The sequence below is a fragment of the Neophocaena asiaeorientalis genome, unplaced genomic scaffold (assembly GCF_003031525.2).
Source record: "Neophocaena asiaeorientalis asiaeorientalis breed wild unplaced genomic scaffold, Neophocaena_asiaeorientalis_V1.1 scaffold132, whole genome shotgun sequence".
Classification (NCBI taxonomy): Eukaryota; Metazoa; Chordata; class Mammalia; order Artiodactyla; family Phocoenidae; genus Neophocaena; species Neophocaena asiaeorientalis.
Window position 1 is genome coordinate 1,407,019 of NW_020173393.1, and position 16,149 is coordinate 1,423,167.

The 16,149-nt window shown below is 53.9% G+C and overlaps 1 protein-coding gene across 1 annotated transcript in view; it reads left to right on the forward strand.

Annotated features, from left to right (window-relative positions):
• Positions 1–16,149, forward strand: part of CDH22 (cadherin 22) — a 59,899-nt gene that overhangs the window by 36,399 nt on the left and 7,351 nt on the right. Inside the window, exons 7-9 of the mRNA XM_024746800.1 lie at positions 2,813–2,949; positions 14,258–14,379; positions 14,498–14,615. Of these exons, the coding sequence (XP_024602568.1) occupies positions 2,813–2,949; positions 14,258–14,379; positions 14,498–14,615 (377 nt within the window). The remainder of the gene's footprint in view (positions 1–2,812; positions 2,950–14,257; positions 14,380–14,497; positions 14,616–16,149) is intronic.

Genomic DNA, 16,149 nt, shown 5'->3' on the forward strand with positions numbered 1-16,149 from the left:
CGTGGATCCAGACCCAGGGCTGAGCGGCTGCCTCTTATACCTTCCAACTGCAACACAGCGTCACACACCAGTTTCCACCCACAACACAGACACACAACTCTTGCACCTACACGTGAGGGGTACACGAGCGTCCCCCGCTGCCCCCCACGTCTGCCAGGCCACACTCCTGCCACACACCACGCCCTCTGCCCCTCCCTCCCATTCACTCGCTGGCTCCCTGAGCTGGAACAAAGCCACCTGGGCTCAGCGGCCACACGGACCTGCAGCCCTAAGTCTTTAGCTGGTTAACGGAGGCTCCCCGCGGCTCCCGCCCCATGGCCTCGGGAACAGCTGCCTCCACTTAGATTCCAGCCCCGCTTCCCCTCCAGGAGGAAACAAAAAAGAACTGGGAGGAGGAGGGAGAAGAGAGCAAACAGGTCTGAGCCGAGAGGGGAGGAGAAACAAGACGGCGGTGGGCATCCTCCCACCAGCCCGGCCTCACGCGCAGCCCTGACCAGGTGATCAGGAGCCCCAGGCTAGGTCATGCCCCTGGCTCTCTCCTGGACTCACTTCTCCCACCTGTAAAATCAGGAGGAGGTCTCCACGTTCCTTCCAGCTGAGCTGACACTACTCAGAGTCTGGTTCTACCTCCTTTGGACCCAAACATCCGACAGGCCAGGCTTGGGGCAAAGGCAACCTGAGACTCCATGCATTGCCACTTTGGATGGTTCAGTGCGCTAGAAAGAACTCTGGGTGTAGAGGCCCATATTGGGGTACAGATTCCAATTCTGTGACAGTCCCTGTGCAACCTTGGGCAGGGTTATCACTAGCCCGTATGGCACCTTTCGTAAATAAGAAAAAAGTCGCCTTTTGAGAAGATGCTCCCTGGGCTAGGACACATGGCTGGGCAAGCACAACACTGGCTGGACTTCACCCCCACTTCCCCTCTTCAGCCTGTTAACTCTGTGCAGGACACAACCTGCACAACCATACTTGGCAGCCCTAAGCTTGGCAAGTTTCCTCTCTGAGCCTCAGTGTCTCCATCTGCAAAATGGGGTGAGATCACATCAGCCTCACAAGATGCCAGGCAGGGAGGGACATTGTCTGTCTTGTTTGCCATTTTGTCCCCAGGGCTTAGCACATAGCAGCACAGAGAAGGCACTCAGTTAATGTTTAGGCGTAAAGGAACGAAGGGAGGGATGGCTGGAGGAAAAGTAAGCTACAAACCGCTAAGAGCTATACGGGTGAGAGGAATTGTCATCTTGGATCTGAACCTCCCCGCACACTTTCACCCAGGTCAGGAGGACCCAGGCTGATCAGGGCCAAGGAGAATATAGGCTTAGCAGCTTAGGGACAGGAAGGGGCAATAAACTAGGGACTCAGGAGATGCCCACTACAGCCACGTGCCCAGGCCTTTTCAGTTTGACACGAGCCTCCACTTCCACTACAACAGTGAATATGAAAATAAGGGCTGTCACCTCTGCCCAGTTCCATGAATTACCTCCTCTAACCCACACCAGTGTGAGGTGAGTATGAATCACCCTATTTTCCAGACAACCAAACAGAGGCCAAAGAGGTCCAGTGACTTGTCCAAGGTCACACAGGTGGAATAAGAAGCAGAGGATTCAAAGCCAGCTCCAGCTGCTCCCAGATCTGTGCAGTCCCACTGGACATCATTATCCCCATTCAACAGATGAGGAAACTGAGGCCCAGAGAGGTTTGGTAATGCAGCCAAGGCCCCACTGAAGGGTCATCTCAGGGCTTCGGGTTCCCACAGAGGGTGTTTCTGGTATCCTCAGTTTCCCCGCTCTGGAAGATGGGGGAAGGGCCCCTTTCCTTCTGTTGGTGGAAGTGGGAGGGGCGCCCCGCTGGGGCAGAGCCCCACCCCACCACGCTCCTTTGTCCCCGCTTCACAAAGAGCCCTTGCTAGGCATTAGGGGCCTTCGTCGGCCGTGCAGCCTGGCGGCGCCCCCTCCCGCGTTATCAGCGCCGAGAAGCGGCGGAGAGAGCTGGCGGGGCCTCTCTGGGCCGCCGCCTCCCGAGACATGTGTTGGACACGGGCCTTTCAGGCCTGGAGTAGCCGCACAAAGGCCGGGGAAGAAGGCGGAACAAAGGGCTTTTTCACGCGGCAACGAAAAAGCCGCAGATTAGCACGGGCATGCGAAGGTGGCGGGGAGGGGCCGGCGGGCATCCCCCCAGACCCCTTCCCGCCGCCCCCGCTCAGCCCGTGTGCCCTGTCTGGGGCCTCCGGAGAGCCTCAGAGCGACAGAGCCAACCCACTCTCTGCTGCTCAAAATCCCCCTTGGCGCCCCAGGACACTCAGCCCCCTGAATTCTGCACTCTGCCTGTTCTGATGCCTCCTCCTCCCCACTTCCCAGTTCTGGCCGTTTTTGCACCATAAGCCATTCCCTAAGTAATTCTCACCCGCCCTTTGCAGCTTCTGTTCCCCCTGCCTGGAATGCCGTCCTGTCCCTTTCTCAAGCCCAACTCTAGGGTCACCTCTTATGGAAAGATAAGAATCAAATATCCCGCGGGTGCTAACTCTATGCTGGGCCCTTTGCCTTCTTCCAGCCCTCACAACGACCGTGGGACGCAAATCATTAGCCCCATTACCCAGCTGAGGAAACTGAGGCTCAGAAAGCTTGAGGGTTGCCCATGGTCACATGGCAGGTACCCAGTGCAGCTGAGATGCAAACTCAGATCCATTTCCACTCCTCTGCTTCTTGTGTCTCCCAGGCAGGTGGTTCCTCTTTGGGGGTTGGGTGGAGGGACATGGGCACAGGTTCCACTGGCGCCAGGCCACCTTCAATCAGCCCCGCCCTGCCTCCCTCAGGTACGCCATTGACCGTGACTCAGATTTGGACCAGATTTTTGATATCGATGCGGACACGGGCGCCATCGTAACCGGCAAGGGGCTGGACCGAGAGACTGCCGGCTGGCACAACATCACTGTGCTGGCCATGGAGGCGGGTGAGCCAGGGGGCGGGGCGAATATGGGAGGGAGGGGCGATGGCTGAGGGCTGGAGCTGGGGCGGGGCAAAGCCCAGGGAGGAGGGACCAAAGGCTGGGGGCGGGGCAAAGAGTAAGAAACTGGGCAAAGCTAGGGTGGGGGAGTGACCCGCAGGAGCAAAGATCTGGGAAGGCTCCCAAGCCAAAAAATGAGGGCCAGTCTTGGGTCTGGCTTTCTTACCTCAGCATTTATTGAGCACCTACTACACACTAATCCCTTTTTTAGAGGCTGGGGATACAGCCCTGAACAAGATAGAAGAACTCCTTTCTCCATGGGGTAGAGTTAGACCATCAACAAACTGAGAGAAAGGGTGTAAGCATGTCAGCTGATGCTAAGTGCTAACAAGAAACTGAGAAAGAAGGAAGCAGAGGAAGGGGATCGGGAGGGGATTGTTTCTCTTAGGGGAAGGCCTCTCTGAAAAGGAGAGATTTCAACAGAGAGCTCAGTAAAGTGAGGGAGTCATGCCGCCGTCAGAGGGAAGAGTGTTCCAAGGAGAGGGAACAGCCAGTGCAAAGGGCCTGAGGTAGTAGTTTGCCTAGCGTTGGAGGAACAGCAAGGAGGACAGTGTGGTTGGTGAGGGGCAAAGTGGTCAGCCATTGCAAGGTTTTTGGACTTGACTCCAAATGAGGTGGGAGTCACTGTGGGGGTGTTGAGTAGAGGAGGGAGGCTGCCTGACATGATACCTCTGGCTGCTGCATTGCGAATAGACTGGGAGCTCCGAGGCGGGGGCGGGGGCGTGGAGGGGGAACAGGGGCTCAGCCAGAAGTTACATGTGACAGTGCCCAGAAGATGAGACAGTGGCCTGGCCCAGGATGATTAGCCATGTTAATGGTGAGACGTGGTCAGCTTTGGGAGACAGACTGAAGACAGAGCCCGCAGGACCTGCTGATGGGATGGTACAGAGGAGAGACAGAGAGGGGTCAAAGGATGACTCCAAGGTGCTTGGCCTGAGTTTCTGGAAGTGTGTGTGTGTGTGTGTGTGTGTGTGTGTGTGTGTGTGTGTGTGAGAGAGAGAGAGAGATAGAGAGAGAGACATGCAATTTGGCACAGCTGGGGAGGAGTGTGAGCTGAGAGAGAAAGAGGGGGCCCTGGGACATGGGGGCCAGACAAGTCAGGCCGTGGAGGAGGAGCTAAGAGCATGGAGGGTCATGCCACCCAGGAGTGGGGACAGGGCAGTTCTAGGCCTCCTCCACAACCACAGCAACACTGCCACTGCCCCTGCCTGGACCTGCTCTGCAAGCTCCCCACCCTGTCAGCTCCCCAGGTCTCAGGAGCCAGCAAAGCCTCCAGGAAGCAGTGGTGACACCAGGAATACTCAGAGTCTCTGAGCCTTGGGTGGGGTGGGCGCCGTTCAAACTCCCCTCTGCATACCTCGGCCCCAGGCCCCTCCTGCCACTTTGAGGCCTCCTGGTGGCCTCCCTCCTCCTCCGCCTGCTGGTGCCTCCCACTTCCCAGGCCCAACCAGCCCATTCCAGCCAAGGAAGTCCCTAGGCTGAAGTTCCCTTCGTCTCTTTCAACTTCGGTTTAAAAGAAAATACAATGCTGGCTCAAACCTCAGTGCCTGCTGCTCCCGAGCCTTTTAATCCACTTCTCCACCGCATGAAAGGGAGATAACAAAGGTGGCTGGAGAGGAAGTGGTGGCTGGACTGGAAGGAAGACAGCTCGCCCTCCTTACCTCCCCGAACCTGCCCCTTGGGCAACCATGGGGACTGGCCCAGCTGCTGGGCAGAGATGCCTCCTCTCCCTACCCACAGATACATCTCCTCTACCAGCTGTCACACCGCCCAAAGGCCCACCGCTAGCAAGCCCGTTCTGGGGTTAAGCATTGTGCTTCTACCCAGTGAGTCTCTTTCAGAAAGCAGCTAGAGCCACATATGAAGTCTGCAGTGCTGCCGTTTCACAGGAGAGAGCATGTCCGGGGGACTCTCCGCCACAAACATTTTACAGTGTTTACCTAATAGCTACTGAGCTCCGTGCTTCCCCGCATGTCCTGTATTGATCGTGATCTGTTACAGAGCTGCACCCATTTTACTGATGGGAAAATCGAGGCTCAGATCGTTAGGGAATTTGTCCAAGGACGTGCGGTGGCAGAACTGGGATTTGGACCAAGTGTTCCTGGCTTCCTCCGCAGCTTTGCTACGTGGCCTCCCTTTTCCTGGTACTCTGCTCTCGGGACCCCACCCCAACCCCCAACCCTCCCCGGCAACTGAGCTGGGGAAGGAGATGAGTCTCTGCAAGGAAGGGACTGGTCGCTGGGCTAGAGATCACGCCCCTCTGAGCTGCAATTCACAACCCCTGCCCAACCCTCACCGAGGATATTAATCAATGGGAAAATGAATGGTTCCCACTTCACAGTGCTGGTGGGAGGATTAAATAGGATAATACATGGAAAGAGCTTAGCCTAGTACTTAGCTCTCAGTTAATGGTATCTATCGATCTTGACTCTGTGCACTCGGCTTAAGCACCAGCTCTGTGCCAGGCACTCTACAAGGCTGTGCTCATTGAATCTTCCCACCTATCAGGTGTTGATTCTGCCGTTATCCCCAGTGCGTGGACGAGGAAACTAAGAGAGGTGAAGTCATTTGTCCAAATTCCCAGCGCAAGCCTGTCAGACTGCACAGCCCGCTGTCACCCAGATGCCCCTCAAGTCATATGTCTTTGGTACCAGGCACAAAGCCGGGAGTGTTGCACATAATCCACCCACTCCGGCTTCTTGCCATCTCTGTGAGACAAGGACAAATTATTATCCCCACTTTACAGCCAAGGAAATAGAGGCTCAGGAAGGAACAGCGATGGCCCGGAGTCACAGAGCGAGTCCATGCGGGGCCAGGGCTCCCAGCAGCCAGCCGGGCCCCCAAGTGCAACACCCGTGTCTTCCTGCTGAAGCATCCCTTTGGCTTCCTCAGAAACGGGGGATGGTGGTGGGGTCATGGTGCCCCGCCTGCTCTGGGTGTAACAAACATGAGGTGACAAGAAGCAGAGGGAAAATATTTATACACAGCCGGCACCTCGGGGGGATGCAGCACTCAGCCGGGAGCCGCCACCTGTCACACCGGATTACCTCAAAGACTCCCGAACCACTTAGTATGCCCGCTCCCCCCTCCCCAAACTTCTGAGTCATCCATTCTGCCCATGCAGACGCTCCTTCCACTGACATTATCTTTAACGTTTTGTAATCATGAAATATTAATGACCGTTATTGAATTTAAAGTACAATTTGTGTCTGAATCCTTCAGTGGAAAGGGCAGTTGTAAAGGGACAGTCTTCAAAGAGATGGCGGGGTGGAGGGGGAGACTTGGAAAGCCAGTGCTGGAGTGGGCGGTGCCAGGGGGCTGCAGCCGGGCGGCCCCCTCTTCCAGGCCCTAAGCTGGTCTGGAGGGGTGGTCTCTAGCCGCCCCGGACAGCAAAGAGTTAAGCAGATTAGCTAGAGCTTCCCCATCTGGGTCACCCCAGGCCAAGTCACGGTTTTACAGCCCCCTGATTTTTTCCTTATACCGCAAAGCACACTTTATGATTTATATGTGCATTTGTGTGTGTGCTTTGTTAATCTCTCTTCCCCAGGAAACGATACCTTCCATGAGGGCAGGGTCACATGTGTATCTGTAGCATTCACACCAGGCCTGGCACTTAGAAGGTGTGTATAAACATTTCCTGAATGGATAGATAAATGGGCTTGCCCACCCAGTTAGGAAGGCAGGGCGACATGATGGAGAAAAACTGGTTCTAGTGGCATGGCTCCCGGCTGTGAGTTTGGGCAGTCGTTTCCCCTCTTCTTGCCTTAGTTTTCTCATCTATTAAATGGTACCGTATTGGATAGCTATAAGGATAATAACTATTGTTAACTATTAATAACAGTGGCTTCTATTTATTTGAAGCTCACAATATACCAGATATTGTGCTGAATGCTTTATATAAAGTGTCTGCTGAGGGCCTCTTGTCACCCACCTGCTCTGGGCACTGGGATCTGGTGATAAAAAGTCTTGGCCACTGACCTCAGGAGTTCACAGGTGGGCAGAGAGAGACACATCCACTGTCGGTGGCAACGCAGAGGGCAAGGAAGGGGGCGGTGGGCATTCAGGAGGTGTAGCCGGGGACTTGCCTCCCTACAGGAGAAGGCAAGAGACTTTCCCAGAGGAGGGGACATTTGAGTTGGGTCTCAAAGGCTAAGGAAAGGGGGTTTGGGAGCTCCCAGCAGAAAGAGCCCCACATGCTCAGGCCTGGAGGCTAGGCCGGCAGAAAGACCCCTGTCCATTCTGAGAATGGAGAGACTGGGCGTGGCCAGAGGCTGGAGCCAGAGAATGGCTGGAGTAGGTGGGGTGAGGTGAGCGTGCAGAAGCTCGCTGGGCCTCTACAGGAAGGACCTCGGATGTCCTGTGAGCAGCCGGACATCTCCTGGAGACGACAGGGAGCCAGTGCAGGTTTTAGAGCAGAAGAGGAAGATGGTCAGATGTGCAGTCCTCAGCGTTCACTCGGGTTGGTGGGGGAGGGTGGACGGGATGGGGGCAGCCTGGAGCAGGCAACAGATGGGAGGCTGTCTGGAAGACTCGGGCTTGGACATGTGCTGAGGGTACAGGGCAGGGTGGGGACGGGCAGGAGGAAGTGCCAGGGAGGCTGACTGTGGTGCCATCTGGGGAAGAGGCCTGGCACAGCCCTGCATGGAAGGGGTTGCTTCATAAGGCAGTGAGCTCCCCGTCACCAGAAGTGTGTAAATGACGCCTGGGTTCCTCTTGGATTGGGTAACTCCCGGGATCCTGTGCCACCTATGTACTTAACAGATGCCACCAGGAACAAAGATTTTTGTGATGTCCATGGAGTCTCATAAGACAGCCCAGAGTATCAGGACCAGCCTAGCCCTAGGGAGGAAAACTTTCTCCCACCCCACCCCCCCAATGCCAGGGCCCCTGTTTTACCCAGAAGTCCTCCAGCACCCTACGGAGGACCAAACATCCCCACCCCAGTAAGGTCAAACCTCCAATCTCCACTTGGACGCCAAACAGATAATCAAAGAAACAGAGAAGGGCACCCTAACCTCATGCTCCCAATGGAGGTGAGTGGGCACGGGGCAGGGAGTGCGAGGCGACCGCCTCTGGCAGCCCTGACACCCCCCTCCCCCGGGCGCACTCCCACCTGCTCACCCAGCCCCCCTCGCCGTCCTGCCTGTCTTGGCCAGCTCGTAATTGGGATGATAAATCTTCCTGCCCAGCTGGCCAGCGCTAATCAGAGCCTGGTGTTTGGATGCAATTTAATTCCCTCGAGAGGAGGGAGGCGCTGAGGGGACGGTGGAGAAGAGGGTCCAGGCTCTGGGCCTCCCACCCTTGCACCACTGCAAGGTGTTACCTTCCAGCTGCCCCCCACCTCTCTGTCCCCCTTCCTCCCCCCTCTCCCCACTTCTCACTCCCCTTCCCACTCCTGCTCTTGTGACCCCACTTCTCTCTTTCTCTGTGACAGCCAAGGAGAACTTCAGAGTCCAGCTCCATTTGTTTTACAAATGAGAAAAGCTTGGTCCAGAGAGAGAGGCAGGAAGAGGGTCACACAGCTTGACTGCTCCCTAGATGGTGGGATCTGGGCGGGGGGAGCGTGGAACCCTCACAGAATTAGTCCATCCAGAGGTCTCAGTCTCTCCCTGTCGTCACCTCCACAGCATCCCAGCCTAGTCAGGGGTGCCACAGACAGTGAAATCCATTCATTCGCTAAATCTTTATTAAGTACCTACTGTGTGCCATACACAGAGGGGCTTTGGATACAGCAGCAAACACAAGAGACCAAAATTCTGCTTACTTTCTGGTGAGGGAGATAGATGATGGGCAAGTTAAGTGAGTAAAAAAATAGCGGGTGTTGGATAAGTGCTGTGGAGAAAAGTAGAGCAGGGAAGTGGGTAGCTGGTGGGATGACAAGGAACAAATTTAAATAAGGTCATCAGGGGAGGTCTCTCTGGGAAGACATCTGGGCAAAGATCTGAAGGAGGGAAAGGAGGAAACCTGGAGCAGAGGGAAGGGGAGAGCCAGGCGAGGGACGAGGCCAAGGAGGAAGATCACAAGGGCCTTACGGGCATGTAGGTCTTGGGCTTATAGTCTGATTTCCCAGGACTAGGGCAGTCAAAGAAAGCTTCCTGGAGCAGGCAGAGACATTTGTTTGGGGCCTTGAGGCAAGTCGGATTCTGGCAGCTGAAGATGATCAGAAAGGCAGTACCATTTGATGGTTAAAACTCCCCTTTTGGACCCAGACCCAGGTTCCATTGATGGTTCCCTGTGAGACTTCGGGCAAGTTCTTTAGCCTCTCTGAGCCAGTTTCCTCGTGAGCAAAACGGCAATAATTCAAATCCCTACCTCCCACGACGGTGGACAGGATGAAATGAGCAGCACAGACCCTGGCCCGTGGCAGGTGCTCGATATGTGTTTGCTGGTGTCCTGGCAGGAGCATATCCCTAGGAGTTCCCTAACAGGGTCACCAGGCCAGGCCCCATCCTCCCTACACTTCCTACTGGCCTCTAGCCCTCCAAGTCCAGTTTGGTCCAGACACCCAGGTTAGGAACTGCTAGGGGGTGGGGGTCTTCCTTAGAAGGAATCCAGAATCTTACTATCTACAGCCTCCTCTCCCACCCCAGGACCTTTGCACATGCTGTTCCTACTGCCTGGGGCACACTTTCCTTCCCATCCCCTTCATCTGATTACCTCCTAGTTGGATCTCAGCCTAAAGGTCACCTACGCCAGGGCAAATATCCCTGCACCCCACCAGGGTAGGCACCCCTGCCTCATACTCTCACGGTCCTGGACTTTTTTCCCTCTACTTTTATCACAGTCTAGAGTGATATCTGTCCCTGCCGCTAGACCAAGAGGCCATGTTGGTCTTGTTCAATGTTGTGTTCTTGGTACAAAGGAGGCGCTCAAACTGTAATAGTCAGCAAAAACCAGAAGTCTCAGTCTCAAATTGCCTGGTTCAATCCCCCGTCTGTTATACGTAAGGGATGCTGAGGCCCAAAGAAGGTTAAGGGGCCTGCCCACACAGCACAGCAGCTCTCCCACCCAAGCCTGCTCTCTTCCCAAGGCACCCAAGGAATTGCCCACCCTCCTCTGCCCCTCGGCCCTGGGGCTATACCTGCCACCTCCCCGGGTTAACGGTGAGCCAGCTCAGAGAGGAAGCACCGGGCGGAAGCACGTTTAATTTAGGAATCGGTTAAGACTGCGGGCCTGCTCAGCTCTGGGTTGTCAATCAGCCTTCCTCAAGGCTGCATCAATTAGTTTAAAAATATTGAATGTAATTTTGCCTGACACAACATACTGCAGCAACTGCAAAATATAATTTATTTTAGAAGAAGAAATAATTAAACTAATTTGCATGTCAGTCAGCTGAACTGAAATGCCAAGGGAGGGGCGTGGGACCCATGGGGGATCCAGCCCCTGGACACAGCACCTGCCACTGGGCATTGGGTGAGGTCAGACTGGGCCTCGGTCTGAGCAGTAGCTGCGTCTGGATGGACAAATATTCAGGCAGCAGGAGGGCCCACTGGCACGGCATCTAGACCACGCACTGGACTTAAGAGTCGGGAGACCTAGGACCCAGCCTCAGTTCTGCCACTGACTTGCCTGTGGCTTTAGACAAAGTCTTGCCCCTTTCTGGGCCTCAGTTTCTCCATCTACAAAATGGGTTTAGGGAATTCCCTGGCAGTCCAGTGGTTAGGACTCTGTGCTTTCACTGCCGGGGCCTGGGTTCGATCCCTGGTCGGGGAACTAAGATCCTGCAAGCTGTGTGGCATGGCCAAAAATTAAATTAAAAAAAAAATGGTTTTAACAAGACCTCCTTTATGGGTTGTTTTGAGGATCCAATGATGTCATAGATAAGAAAGTTTGTTATAAACTGGAAAATCCTGCACAAAGAGGAATGTTAATTAATTGATGGATTTCTTGTTTTATAGTAGAAACATTGAAGTTCGTAAAAATTATGCATTATTATCAATTATTACAAATGATGCTAACTGTGATCGGGAGGGGTTTGGAGGAAGCCAATCAGAGGCGAGATGCCCGGTTGGACCTCCCCCAGCACCTGCCAGTCACCCCTAGGCAGTAGTTTGCAACACTTGCTATTGATACATATTAGATTCACCTGGAGCTGTTAAACAAACCGTCAACAGGCTTCCCTGGTGGCGCCGTGGTTGAGAGTCCGCCTGCCGATGCGGGGGACACGGGTTCCCTGCGCGTCCGGAGCCTGTGCTCCGCAACGGGAGGGGCCACAACAGTCAGAGGCCCGCGAACCGCCAAAAAAACAAAACAAAACACATCAATGACCAAGCCTTGGGCTTAGAACATTTTAAAGGCTTCCCAGGTGATCCTAATAGCCAAGCTGAAGACTGCCACGATGTCAAGGGCACGGGATGCTGACTTAGGGCTGGACCACAAGCTCTGGGGGGTCCAGACCAGCCCCCAATTCAGGGGTCTCTGGGATAAGCTCTGTAGGTGGCAACTTTGGCGACGTAGAGGCACACCTCTCGGCTGCCCTACCTCTCAGATCTAACAAATCCTCATGCCAAAAAGGATTCAGGGCCTTCCCAAGAGGTGATCCATGACATTTGAAAGGAGGAGATAGGACAACAACAAGACGGTAAGGTAAGGATGTTCTAACTAATCTTATTGTGACAAACATTGCAATATCTACATTTATTTTACACCTTAAACTTACACAGTGTTATATATCAATTACATCTCAATAAAGCTGGGGGGAAAAAAGAGGTAGGAGAGGCCCAGCAGAACCCAGAGGAATGCTACGATAATGGGGTTCTCACCAGCAGTGGACCCAACCCTCCAGCAGAGTGTCTGCCCACTGAGGATCTTATCCTACTCTGAGGTCCCCCTTCTGCATGGCCCCATAGGACCCTGTCTCTCCCTCCAGCCCCGCACCCCCCACCCGCTGCAGGGGAGGGGGCCCTGACCACCCCCTACCCTCCTTCTGCCTCAGTGGGGAGAGAGGTGCCTGATCCTGACAGTGGACCTCAACCTCCCCTCCTAAGCACCCCCCGCTGGCTGTTTAAGTTCTCTGGCAAAACACTCTTAAAAATAACAGCTCACCCGACATTCCCAGTCACGACTCCCATCTCCCACCCCCAGAAAATCCCCCACTAATCGCAGAAGCAGCAGATCTGGGTGAGCTGAGAAGATAAGGCGCCCCTGCCTAAGGGGAGCTCCAGAGGGGAGTCGGGGGCTGAGTTAATTAAGGACTGGCCCCTCCCCCCGCTTCCTTTCCCTGACCCCTGCAGGAGGTGGCTGCACCTGCCTCCCAGTCTCCCCTGCAGGAGGTGGCTGCACCTGCCTCCCAATCTCCATTTCTCTTTTTATCAACACAGGAGAAGCTGCAGTCGGCATCCAGTGGGGCCCTGAGTCCAGAGAAGGAAGCAGCCGCCCAGCCCTGACTTGCCCCCAAAACTCATGGCATTCCTGGCTGCCTGGAAGCTTCCAGGCTGCCCCCAAAATAGCTCCCTGTCAGCCGGGTCAGAGACCCAGCCATCAGGTCACTGCTTGGAAGCGGGTAGTTTCCTCTCCCAGGGATGTCCTTGATTTCACTGGCGGGTAGAACATGTCAGTAATGAACTCATGGCTAAGATAGCCAAGGACAGGGCACCAATGAACACTCAGGGGTCTGGGTGGGGGGCTATAAGGGGCCAGCATTCAGGGTGCTTCTCGGATGAGGTATCCCAACAGCCTAGAGTCACTGAATGTCATTCAAGGATATCTGTTGATTTAACAAATCCTTATGTAACACTTATGTGCTATGTACACAGTTTTAAGTGCTTTGCACCTATTAACTCAGTTTGTCCTCTTAACCAACCTGCTACTAGTAGCCCCATTTTGTAGGTAAGAAAACTGAGGCACAGAGAGCTCAAGTGACCTGGCATGGATCACACAGCTACTAAGTGACAGAGTTGAGATTGGAACCACTTGGCTCCTAAGTCCTTGCTCTTAATCTCTATGCGCTGTTCATTTTCCAGGTGTGGAAACTGATACCAGAGCGGGAAAAGTTTTACCCAAGGTCAAACACTGTGTCAGAGACAGAGCCATGCCTGAAATTCAAGACTCTTTCTGTCTAAATGTTTCCAGGCTTCATTCATTCATTCAACAAATCTATTAGAACCAGCTCTATGCCACATCCCACAATGCTGGGGACCCAGGGATTAATACAACAGAGGCCTTGACCTCAAAGACATTGCAGTTGGAGGAGTGGGGACTTTGTGGCTTTGCTGAGGACCTTGGCAAAGACCCACCTCCAGTGGACTTGTCTTGCCCTCTCATGATCAGGTCTTAAAAGAGCAGAGACAGCTTTAGTTGTCAGCTGACCAATTCTTTAAACTTTAGCATGTTTTTTAGTTTCCCTTATGCAATATGGGGATAGAAATTGTACCAAACCGTAGGATTTCTGCAAGGATACCTGAAATAATGGATATGGATACTCCAGGAGAAATCTGTGCACTCCACGGTGATGGAATGGAGGTGGCAATGTTGATTGTAGTGTTGTTGGAGGTGGGAATGGGGGGTGGTGATGTGATAGTGATGTGGGTGATGATGGCGGGGGTCATGGTAGTATTGGTGGGGCCGGTAATGGAAGTTGTGGTGGAGATAGTGAATGATTGGTGATGATGGTGGCCACAGGGGGGTGATGGTGGTGGTAAGGGTGGTGAGAGTGATGGCCTTAGTGTTTGTGATGATGGTAGAGATGAGGAAGGTGGTATTAGTCAATGCAGTGGTGGTGGCGGCAGCGATAATTCTAATGGTGACGGCAACAAAGGAGTGGTGATGGCATTGGTGACGGTGATAGTGGTGAGGATGGTGATGGTGGTACTGATAGTTATGTTGGTAGAGGTGGCAATAATAATGCTAATGGTGGTGATGGTTTAATGGTAGTAGTGGTACTGGTGATGGTGATGGTGATGGTGAAGGTAGTAACGGTGGAGACGGTGACGGTGTTGGTGATGGTGATGGAGGTTGTGGCGATGATGCCAGTGGTACCAGTGCTAATGGCCGTGGTGGTGGTGGCAATAGTGACAGTAATGGTGATGGTTACAGTGGTGGTCTAATGGTGGTGATGATGATAGCAATGGTGGTGGTGGTGATGACCCAGTTAGCCAGACATCCTTGGTCCTGGTCCTAATATGAGCTTGATCAACCCACAGATCTCTCAGTGTGACCTCACTGCCTACTCTTGTCCTAGCAGTAGATGGGGGGGGGGGGGGGTCTAAATCTCACACTTGATGCCTGCCACCCTACGGCTGTGCTCTTGTTACAGACAATCATGCCCAGCTATCCCGGGCATCCCTAAGGATCCGAATCCTGGATGTGAACGACAATCCCCCAGAGCTGGCCACACCCTACGAGGCAGACGTGTGTGAGGATGCCGAGCCAGGCCAGGTAGCACTGAAGGGTTGGGGACTGGGGGTCGGTGTCAGGACTGGCCAGGACACCCTCTACTCAAGCCCAGAGTGGGCTTGGCCTCACCTCAGCCCCCTGCCCCCTCCTCACCCTTCAGCTCATCCAGACCATCAGTGTGGTAGACAGAGACGAGCCCCAGAGCGGGCACCGCTTCTACTTCCGCCTGGTGCCTGAAGCTCCCAGCAGCCCTCATTTCTCTCTGCTCAACATCCAAGGTGAGTTATCTCAGAACAACCGAATCCTAGGATCCATGGAGGGAGGGGCTTAGCCTCCCCAGCCCCTTCCCATACTACAGAGGCGCCCAGAGGGCCAGTGGTTGTCCAAGATCACACAGAAAGTCTGAGCCAAGCTGGAGATGTTACCCAGCCTGCGAGCCAGACCCTGAAGAACAAGCAGGAGGTGGGTTGGCTGAGTGGAGGAGGGCTTCCCAAGGATAGAGAATGGTAGATGGAAAGGTATAGAGAGGGAATACATGAGGAGTGGGGCGGTGGCCCAGCATCCAGGGTGGAAAGAGCCCCTGATCTAAGTGAAGACTGGAATAAGCCACACGCACACACTCCCACCTCTCCGTTTACAAAGTGCTTTATCCCACTCGCATTTCTCTTTACATCCTCACGGTCACCTTGGGAGGTGGTTTTCTTACCCCTCCCCCCATTGTGCAGGTGATGAGACTCTAAGAGGATAAGGGACCTACCCAGGGTCATATAGGGAGTCAGTGGTGAGGCTGGGACTCAAACCCACACCTATCTCACGAGCAATCTTCACGAGTCTGGACTTTGTTCTATTCAGTGCTGGACCCTGGGTGCCTGGCACATAGTAGGTATTCAAAAATATGTGTTAGGGAATTCCCTGGCAGTCCACTGGTTAGGACTCCAAGCTTCCACTGCAGGGGGCACGGGTTTGATCCCTGATCGGGGAACTAAGATCCCGCAAGCCACACGGCGTGGCCAGAGAGAAACATATAAACAAAAACGTGTTAGACAAAACAGGAGGAAATAAAGCAAGGCAAGAGTAGAAGCTGTTTTAAATAAGGTGATCTAGGAAGGCCTCTCTGAAGGAATCAATAGTGAGTAGGGATCTAAAGGAAGTGAGGGGGTGAATGATCCAAGTGCAAGAAACAGCAAGTGCAAAGACCCTGAGGTGGGAACAGGCTTGGGACGTTCAACACCTGCATAGTTGGGGTGAGTGAGTGACAGGACTGGAGGAGATGCAGTCAGAGAGGTACTAGGGGCCGGATCATGTGGGTTCCTTCTGATCCTGTTCCAGGTCTGGTATCACCCCCAAGACCTTGACACCCCTTCCCTCAGTGGCTTCTGAAGCCAGACCCATCCGTATTTCCAGGAGTAATATTAAAAATATTTAACAACCAGTGCAGCTCAGATAATCAATCAGAAAGGACCCTGATCATAAATAATCTGGAGTAGGACCATGGAGCCTCTGCTGAGCCAGGCTTGAACCCCTTAGTGACTCGATCGTGTTAAAGTTGGGGGTGTGCTTGAGGGAGAGGCTGAGGCAGCAGGGAAGGACTTGGGGGACTCAGAGTCATGGCTATTTAAACCTTTCTGGAAGTAGTTCAGTATTTTAACAACTCTAACGACTAGTGCTGCCCTGATTGCTCACTATGGCAGTGGTACCCCAAGCTGAGCGCCGGAGACACAAATAGCCCTGGACTGACCTCACCAAGTTCACAATCTTTCCAACCCAAGGGGCCTGAGGTTCTGCCCCAACTGCCTCTCTGTGACTGGGGGT